A 9953-nucleotide genomic window follows, 5' to 3' on the forward strand; every position below is an offset into this window, starting at 1 on the left:
CGGCTGTGGTAGGTTTAGATATAGTGTTAGGGTTATCCATGGTGCGGCAGTCTTCATTAAAGCGGTCTTTTAAACGTCGTTTAGTCTCTCCTATGTCTGTCTTCTACGTCACGCAATCGCAGTACAATCTATCCTCCCCAACGAACTTGGGGAGGAAAGATTGCATGACGAGCTAAAAGAGCGGCTGAGAGGGAGGCGAGACCGTCTTCTGTGTATGGGAGAGTTGGAGTACCCTGGTTTTGCCAGTGCCCGTTGCGCAATTTTTTTTTAGTTTTTTGTTATTGTTGTTTTTTGTTTTGTTTTTTTTTTTGTTAAGTTTCCCGGCCTCTGTATAAACAGCTAAGATGAAACTGAAAGGACTGGCCATGAGCACAATTCTGTCCCAGCCGGGGAGGGAGCGGTATATTAACCATTTTGGAGCTAGAGTCTTTTATTGTTCACAGTAAAAATAGTATTAAATAGATTCTTGAAGATGTCTTAAAATTACATGTCAGTTTTGATTGATGGATTTTGTATTTGCAAAGCATTATTCAATCGCGATTGCGCCTACCTACCCTAGAAGAAAACAAAGCGCAAGAGTTGTCATCCTAAGTTTACACTCAAACTCGTGACCCTCTCGTTACACAAAAACCGTCGCGGATCCCAAAATAACCTGTAGTAAGAAGTCGTCATTACTGCCCGTAACAAACACGGGACTCTCACGGGACGTCTCCGTGATGGTTGTCACGTGACCTCGCAGCCGCTCTTCTACGTCATTCAATCGCAGTGCAATCTATCCTCCCCAACGAACTTGGGGAGAAAAGATTGCATGACGAGCTAAAAGAGCGGCTGAGAGGGAGGCGAGACCGTCTTCTGTGTATGGGAGAGTTGGAGTGCCCAGGTTTTGCCAGTGCCCGTCGCGCAAATTTTCAGTTTTCATGTTTTTCTTTTTTTGTCAGTTTCCCGGTTTCTGTGTAAACAGCTAAGATGAAACTAAAAAGACTGGGCATGAGTACAATTCTGTCCCAGCCGGGGAGGGAGCGGTACACTAACCATTTTGGACGTTTCACGGCGCTGGAGTTTTTTATTGTTCACAGTAAAAATAGCATAAAATAGATTCTTAAAGATGGCTTAAAGTTACATTTAAGTTTTGAACTACGGTTTTTATATTTGCACAGAAATATTCAATCGATGACGCCTTCCTACCCTAGTGGCACCCGAGAGGGTAACAATTAAAAAGTTCCGGAGAGAGTTGTCATAAGTTTGTACTTTCGAACTCGTGACCCTGTCGCTCTAATGACGTACAGGGTAAAAATATATACCGGGTGACCGTCGTGGTCGGTACTTTATCAGAAGACTGCCATGTATGTATGCAGGTTTCTTTTGGGATCTCTTTTTCTCCTTTTTCATCATGGTGATTCGACGAGATCTCTTCCTCAAAATACGATTGAAGAACTGAGTGGTCTATTTGCAAAGAAGAATTTATCAGTTTTACTCGCAAGCCACACAAATGAAGCAGCGCCGAATCCTTTTGCAGACGTTTCCAAAGCATGTAGGAATGCTGTCCTTGGACTCATCACGAAATCAGAGGAGCTTGTGCGATGTAAGTGCGATTTTCTTCCTTATACATGTGTTACTGTACTGTCCAGTACGTTTGCTAATAAGTTACTTGTGCCTCATATCAGCTGCAAACGTAAACAGATCCCGTGAAAAATCGTAAGGAACAAGCCAAAACGATAGAAGGGATCACTGCTTGTAGGTGCATGTGCCTGCTATATATAAATGCAGAAATATTTTTGCGTAGTTTGTGACTATGGCAGCATGCGGGAAAAGCAGATCGTATTGGAATCCAAAACGAAAACGAGGAGTAACCCAGCGTTTTCAGAGATAATCAGTTAAAAGCTTGAGATAATTCTGAAAAGAAAAAAAAAATAGTTCACAGTGTATAGCAATTGAAGCTTGGGTGCTCTGAAAAATACGTGGCTGTTAAAATACAAAGCAATGTATGGAATTTTTTCCCAAATTGAAGCTTTATTATGATTAATTATCTCTGAAAAAATTAATGCATGGTTACCCCCAATTTTCTTTTTGGATACTAAGAGCACTTGCTAAGTTCTGCTTTCTCTGCATAGTTTTAAACAGCGCAAAAATATCCCTGTATTAGTAGGCACAACCCATAGGAAACCCAAGTACATCGAGATGCGCAGAATGTATGTGCAGTAACAAAAGTAGGCACTGTCCTTAACTGCATTCTTTCATGTACAACTGGACACACTGGGTCTAAACACGCAAGTCACGGGTAACAGGGTGTCAGTAAAACGCGGGGTCGGGGCAGGGGTCGGGGTCGGGGTCGGGGTCTCTTTTTTTTCTTTTTTGTTTTTTTTTCAACATCACAGGTCATTTGTGGGACAAATAAGGATCAAAGCCAATATAAAAAAGTTAAGTCTCTAAAGCTTACTAGCTTAGGATAGGTCATCAGTGACCAGTCGTGTTTTGAACTTTCCATACATTTGTCTGTAAAGCGAACAAGCTGTGAACTGTTACTAAAAATAGTTGGCGGGGAAAAAAATACAGGAAAATGTATGGAAAGTTCAAAACACGACTGGACGCTTTCTGGCACAGTTACATCCCTCCAATTTTTTTACTTAAAATCCTTTTCCTAATGCCAAAGGTTTCCAATTCATGAATTTTTCAGCAGCAATGTTTTATGAAAATTATTTGACATCGGATTTCCATACAAACACTGTTATTTCAAGCCTGTCTGCCTACTCGTTAAAATGGCATCGAAAACCATGATGAGGCCTATTTACATGTCAGTTTTGATGTCGGCAATGAGATTTCAGAGTTCTTGTAGAAATTTCCCTATTTATTGACGGTATAAAACTATGAATTTTCCCTTACATTACAGCACAAGTATTTCAAGAATAACAATTGTCTCTCAAGCATTTTGAATCTCTTTTTTGTCAGTTAATACATCTTTTTCGGAAAGATTTCCTCAGAAATGTTCTATATTCCATTCAAATGCTGAGCTTTACAAACGAACGCGTGTTTATTTCATTCTTGGAAATAACAGTCACATGTGACATGGATTGACTGTAACAAACGAGCACGATCATTGAAGGCGGCGGGGGTGTTCATAGTAAGTTCATGCACATTCTAGTTCAAGAATTTGTTGGTTCAAGGAAATATATTGTCTCGTACCTTGTATTTTTTGCCTCATTTCGTTTCTTAGAAGAATAAAAAGTAGTCAATTCACGGAACCAATGTCCGCCAGAATACGGAACTGCATCGAGTGTTGTCACCGATGACCTATCCTAAGCTAGTAAACTTTAGAGACTTAACTTTTTTATATTGGCTTTAATCCTTATTTGACCCACAAATGACCTGTGATGTTGAAAGAAAAAAGAAAGAAAAAAAAAAGAGACCCCGACCCCGCGTTTTACTGATACCCCGGGTAACAGGCACACTAGGTCACAGGTATAGTGGGTTGCAGGTAGTTCACAGGTAGCAGGACACGGGGACAGGTCACCGGTAAAAAACAAAAATTAAAAAATATAAATAACAGGTGACAGTGTCAAGAAAAGTCCAGGAATGTTCAATTATTCTTCCTTGTTTATTTCACATTGAAATAATCAAACAAAATCTCAAATCGGATTAACATCTTATATTGCTTTTTACTCGGTGACAATTCATAATAAAAACCTATTTTTTTTTGTATTAAACTAATTAATAATTTTCGCCAATAAGTTTCATCAGTTCTCCCTTAACACTAAGAAAAAAAACTATTTCCCTTTGATTATTAAACCCGAGATGGAAAAATTGACTTGAAACAATTAAGCTGCATATTAACAGTGAAAGGATCAAACCTTAATGAAAACCAAACAGAATCAAACAATCAATAAATTACTCAATTTGCCAATTTGAAAACACCTCATCTGTCATAAGCAAAAACATTTTTTTTAGTTTTCCTTTTGATAATCTGGCATGCATGAAAAATATTTGATTACTATGCTGCATATGTGAAACATTTACAAAAAAATTACGTTGATCAAACGTACAAACGTACATGATCAACCTGTTTTATGTTTTAATTATATTTTTATTTTTATTTTTAATTCTTAATTTATACCTGTTACCTGTTACCTGTTACCTGTGCCTGTCACCTGTGACCTGCGTATTAGACCTGCCGACTGCCCAAGTTCAAATCTCTCTAAAGTGAACCCTGAAGACCAGCTCCGTCTAGCCATCCTACATATATCAAGACATTAGTGTTTAATATGAGTAAATAAGTTACAGACAGTTGAAATTCTACTGGAACTAACCAAACAAAAGGTGTCTACCCCTTGATATGCACTTTGAGAAAGTATAAAAGCAGGCAGATTTGCAATAATTTATTACGTGCCATGCATGCTAATCACTACAACATATAAGCTTACTCTGATACTTGTTAAGGGTGTGCACAGTGGTTTATGCTACTAGTTGTCATTCAGAAGTATCATGTGCTTCGACAGCCAACTTCAATTTGGAATTTGATTTAATATTATTGATATGTCAGTTTCTTTGAGTACACGCAAGATTCATAATCTGAATTACTAAGTGTTGGGCAGACAAATCGAGCTCAGCATAGGGTGTAAATCTGCCTTTAACGTTACCCTATAACTTCAGAGGTGTCTCGCGTTTAAGCGATGTAGCGCGTCCAGTTTAAACTGCAGATACCTAAACCCCCATATCAAATTAAAGCTTATAGAGCTGACTATCAAACCATACCAAGAATTTTGGAATAAAATGAATTGTCGAATTTTTCACGACCTCTAATTGCGAGCGTCCGAATCACCTTTTTAAAGCTACAAGTCAAAGCGAATTTTGTTTTTTGCTAATTTAATTTGCTCCTCAGTTTCCGGACCCAAAGCGCTAAAGAAACGTGTCTGCGTTTTGCCATATTCAATCACAGTGAAAAGTTATAGAGCATTTCTGAAATAGGATTAAAAAAATGTGGAGTAATCGTACAAAAATCGCTCTCGGAGAAAAAATATTTCGAAAGAAAAATTTGCAGACATGTTTCTGTTGTTTATATGTTAAACCAGCTACTGTCCAAATTTGAAGGCAAACAAACAATTTCCTTTTGAGTTTTAGCTCTTTGAAGTGGCTCCTCCAAGTAAAAAAAATTTATTCGAGAAAACAGCGCTAAAAATTCGGCAATCCATTTTATTTCAAAATTCTTGGTTTAGTTGGATAGCCAGCTCTATAAGCTTTAATTTGATATACATGTAAAGGTTCAGGTATTGACAGCTTAAACCGGATGCACTACATCGCTTGGACGCGAGACACCTCTGAAGACGCCTCTGAAGAGATAGGGTAACCTTAACAGCAGAGTGGTAAGGGGGTCTAAACTGTCCTTCAATCTGAAATGTAATCATATCATACATTAGAGGATATATTGTAGACCTAGCTTGCCAAGCTGCCTCCATAATGGTTTACAGAAATTATTCTATAGCAATAAGAAATGTGGTGGCCCGCACTGTGTGTAAGGTAACATTTCGAGTCTCCCTATTGAAAATTCCTGGATCCGCCACTGACAAGCTTTGATACGTTTTGTTTTGTGTCATATCTATTCTAAAGAGTACAATAAACATATTTATTAATATAATTACATTACCTTTTTTACTTAATTTCTAGATGTGGATGCCTCAGGAAAACTAGAAAGTGGATTGACTGGGGGAAATGTCGATTGGCTGGGGTCATATTCTGTTTGTCAGAATATTTCTGGTGCACATTATTGCCTGGCTCCTCAAGTAAATTGGAAGATTTCAGCTGGAGTGGTAAGTATTGCAAAACCATCTATGCTAACTCTCCCGGATAATTCAGGAGTATCCCAGTTTCCAGTTCAGATCATCAAATTTCTTCGATCATTCCTCTAAAATAGAAAGCCCTCAAACTTCTCCAAATGTGCAAAATGTCTGTTTTTCAAATTCAGTTTATAGTTCCTGGGTGCACTTTTGTGCATACCATTTGCAGGAAATTAGTGGGGGGAGCTAGGGTTTGATTTGGGTCTATTAAAGTGGGATAGAGTTGATGATGGGGGTGGGGGAGTGGTTGGCACAAAAGATCAACATTTATAAAATGTTGATAAATTATAGATGTTTATGTATCTTGTATAGTGGTACAAAGTTCCAAACATTACTTGGGTCAGATTTCATAATAATGATGTGCACCTCTTTGCATTGTGTGGATGGAATAATGTTGCCAGTGTTCATATTAATTTGACACTGATAGACTTGTCCTGATTTCCTGGATTTAAGAACTGCATCGCTATATGAAGCTTGGGTGCCTGGGATGTCCAGGGGCTATCCAATTGAGGGTTTTGACTTGAAATGCTGACCCCCTCGAAAAATCATCAGGAAAAACAAAAAATGTGAAAATAAATTAAAGAGATAAATTTGGGGAGAATCTTTGAAAAAAAAACACTCACCCAACATCGCCAGTGAGGGAATAGTGCATCCGTGCAGGAATAGCGAGCCATAGTGGGACCTGGAATATATTCCTGAGCAATTTTACCGCGGGAACAAAAGTTCGTAAAGTGTTTTGTGACCTCTGGAAATGTTAAATTGGGTTGTAGCTTAGTCATCATTTGCATTGTTTTGTCACCCCTCCGCCATCTTCATCTTTCAGTTAGGTTATCTTTATAACTTTAATTTCACATTTTTGTTTTTCCCTGAGATTTTTTGAGGGGTTAGGTAGGGGTCAGTACGGGGTTGGCATTTTGATCAAACCCTCCACTGGAGGCCAGTCACCCAAAGACCAGCCATCAGTGAGTCCCCACCCTTGACTTCCAGGCACCCATCACACTGACTAAGTATTGGAAAAAGGGGGAGAATGGGAGATTCTAAGAACACAAGACAACATATGCTACAACATTTCTGTGCAGATCCACATGAGCCTGTGCCAAATGCTTGTTCTTTGTTGCTCCTAACTCTCCTGTCATATCTTTGTTCTTTGTTGTTGCCAGTGTGTTTAGTTTAATTCTTTTTTTTTTTTTTTTGGTTAAGTATTATTAAACATTAGACAAACTGCATTTCACTTCATTTGTAGTCAGTTCCTCTGAAGTGGGGCATGTGTGTACCGGCTGCTTGTAGTGAGACGGATATCGCTGTTTTATTCGATCAGCTGATTGTTAAAGGTTGGTTTATGTTTACTTGATTTAAGGTGGCTGAACATTTTATATATTACATACCTTAATAATATTAATGTTCTGATCTGACTAGTTTAACTTTCAAATACTGGACGACCACTCACAGGTAGCTATGTAACAAAACGAAGGCTGCAGCAATTTAAGTAAAGACTTGGTAAAGATATTTAAAAATTGTGAATCTATGTTAAGATTTAAATCTAATAAAGTTTGGAGTTTATTGGGACAAAGGAAAGTGTCCTCTGAGAAGAGGTTGGACCCTGAACTTGCCCAGTTTTAGTATATACTGCAGATTTTGTGTGTTAAATGTGGATCCATAATTTGCTTTTTGCATAAAGGCTGAATTTTGAAGGATTTGATCACATGAGAATGCCATGTCACAACATCAAAGTAGATGTAAAATTCCTAGTAATTGGACAATTTGTGCACAAATTGTAGTAATGCACAATTTGTGCCATAAATTTAATACCTTGCAGAGTTTAGACACAAGATCTGCAGTGCAGGCTAAACTGAGAAAGTTTGTGGTGTTTTTCTGACTTTTTGGCTGAAAAGGCGATATATGTTTCTTTACAGTGCAAAGCCCTTTAATGAATACCATTACTCAGGAGCGAGGGGAAATAAAAATTAAATGTTTTTGAGATCGATTTGACCTAAAACTCATTTTAAACTACAACAGAAGTGATGGCTCATGACACACCTTGTATCTTCCTTGCTCTAGTATATCTTAGTAAATTGAATGTCAGCTTGGGGAAGGATCAAATCAACTGTGCCCATCCATCCAAATGGACTACAGGTCCCATCATTACACTGTGAGTTATTTACCTATTTGTTTGCACATACTTGCCGTTTAGTCTCTACTTATTTGTACATGTATATAATATCATATCCACATGCATGCTTGAATTGTTCAAAGTTGATTTACACAACTTGGTGTTATGTAAATGCCTTGACGGTACTGCCAGTGGGACAAGTACTTGGTGAGAGAATTGAGAACAGAAGTGGGTCCAGGATCTTTTATAGGCCATGAAATGTTGGGGGGTGGGGGACGGGGTGGGGAAGCTGGTACCACAGGACTAACAAATCACATGATTGTAACATTTTTTATTAAAAAAATTTCCTAGTTCAATGAACTAGGAAAATTTTTTAATCAAAAATGTTACAATCATGTTGAAAAAACGTTGGCAATTTGAGAAGACTGCATTGGAACTTCCACAAAATTCAGTACAACCAATGGTCTTCAATCACACCAACGACAAACAATGGCATTGAATTTTTTAAACAAAAAGAATATGAAGTAGTTGGCTTAATTATTCCCTGCTCCCCCCCCCCTTCCCCCCCAAAAAAAAGAAAAAAAAAGAAAAGAAAAAAAAAGGCCTCGCCACATTGTATAAGCCCACTGGGCTTAATCTTTGCATTTTGCAGTAAATTTTCAGTCTTTTGCAACTGTTATCATGTAGCAATAAGATCCCAATGAAAGATATCGTTGACATGACAAACCAAGAAGTTGTGGGTGGTGGGTAAGGCTCACTTGCTATTTTTCATAACCTGAACTTATGTCTCACACTCTTATTATTTATTATAATCAATAAATAATCCGCAAAGGATATTGTAGTCATTTTAATTTCCACCGCTATAATCTTTTCTCAATATTAGACCATTGCACCTATGAACAATGTGAATTTTTTCATAGTAAATGTTGATCTCATAACATAGACATCTGGTATATTGCAGATGATTAACAATATGAAGTTTGATTGCATTTAGATATGAAATACATGTGACGTACATGTAAGGACACTTATTAATTAATGCATTAAGTCAAACTTTTTCTTGTACTGCACGTTATTAAGGAATCATTTTGTTCTTTAGTGTTGTCTGCAGCATCATAGCATGCTTGTGTCTCATTGGAACCCTAATTGATTTGTGCGTGGTTCAAGGGTCCTGGAAGTTTTGGTTTTATTCAGAGGAATTCCAAGGAAAGAGATATCTCCCATCAGTGGAAAGATCAGAGGCATCCAGTGAGTGGAACAATGAGTCTTCATCATTACTTCATCCAAATCTTCATGCTGCTAGCTCAGATTCATCTTCTTACATTCGCATTGGACAGCCTAATATGGAAGAGAGATGTAGAGGTAATGAGTGCTCCGTCTAACACGACGTAACAAGATTGTATTTTATGTTATTTAAAACTGGATCATTGTACAATGCAATTCCAGGGATTTGATTGGCTTAGCAGCCATGATGGTATAACATTATGAGGCATTATACCATGCCCGAGAAATGTATGCATGCATAGGCCACGAAATTGCCTTCTGGTGTTCTTGAAAAACAAAATCATCAAGACCTACTGCTAGTAGCAATGTTTCTCGATTGTTTATGATAAAACAATTATTCTACTCATGCTTCTTGGTTATGAGATGATTATAGTCAACTCAGCACACTATCTATCATCTCATATCCAATGCATTCTCATGGAATAATATTGTTATTTTACCACTGTGCCATCTCCTTGCTGTTTAAGGTCAATATTAGTTAGCTTATGCACCCAATTCAAAAATGGCAGACGTTTTAATATTCTTTTGTCTGTATTCAAATTAGCCTTACTAGCCTCGTCCAAGGTAAAATATTCTTTTGATTTTTGAACTCAAGAACGAGGCTAGTGAGGCCAATTTGAATGTAGACAAGAGAATATTAAAATGGTAGCCATTTTTGCATTGGGTCTATACTTTGTCTGTAGTCATCAATGAGACATTATACACAGCTCTGGATCAGCAATTAGTGTTGCAAC

General features: G+C 37.7%; 1 protein-coding gene across 1 annotated transcript in view; it reads left to right on the forward strand.

The window, feature by feature from the left end:
* The first annotated feature begins 1286 nt into the window (after positions 1 to 1286).
* The window catches only part of LOC146484262 (nose resistant to fluoxetine protein 6-like), a 24146-nt gene continuing 15479 nt past the window's right edge, over positions 1287 to 9953 (forward strand). Inside the window, exons 1-5 of the mRNA XM_085105043.1 lie at positions 1287 to 1582; positions 5656 to 5798; positions 7069 to 7156; positions 7884 to 7974; positions 9035 to 9297. Of these exons, the coding sequence (XP_084961169.1) occupies positions 1342 to 1582; positions 5656 to 5798; positions 7069 to 7156; positions 7884 to 7974; positions 9035 to 9297 (826 nt within the window). The 5' untranslated portion in view covers positions 1287 to 1341. The remainder of the gene's footprint in view (positions 1583 to 5655; positions 5799 to 7068; positions 7157 to 7883; positions 7975 to 9034; positions 9298 to 9953) is intronic.

The sequence above is a fragment of the Pavona decussata genome, unplaced genomic scaffold (genome assembly GCF_977016875.1).
Source record: "Pavona decussata unplaced genomic scaffold, jaPavDecu1.1 SCAFFOLD_36, whole genome shotgun sequence".
Classification (NCBI taxonomy): Eukaryota; Metazoa; Cnidaria; class Anthozoa; order Scleractinia; family Agariciidae; genus Pavona; species Pavona decussata.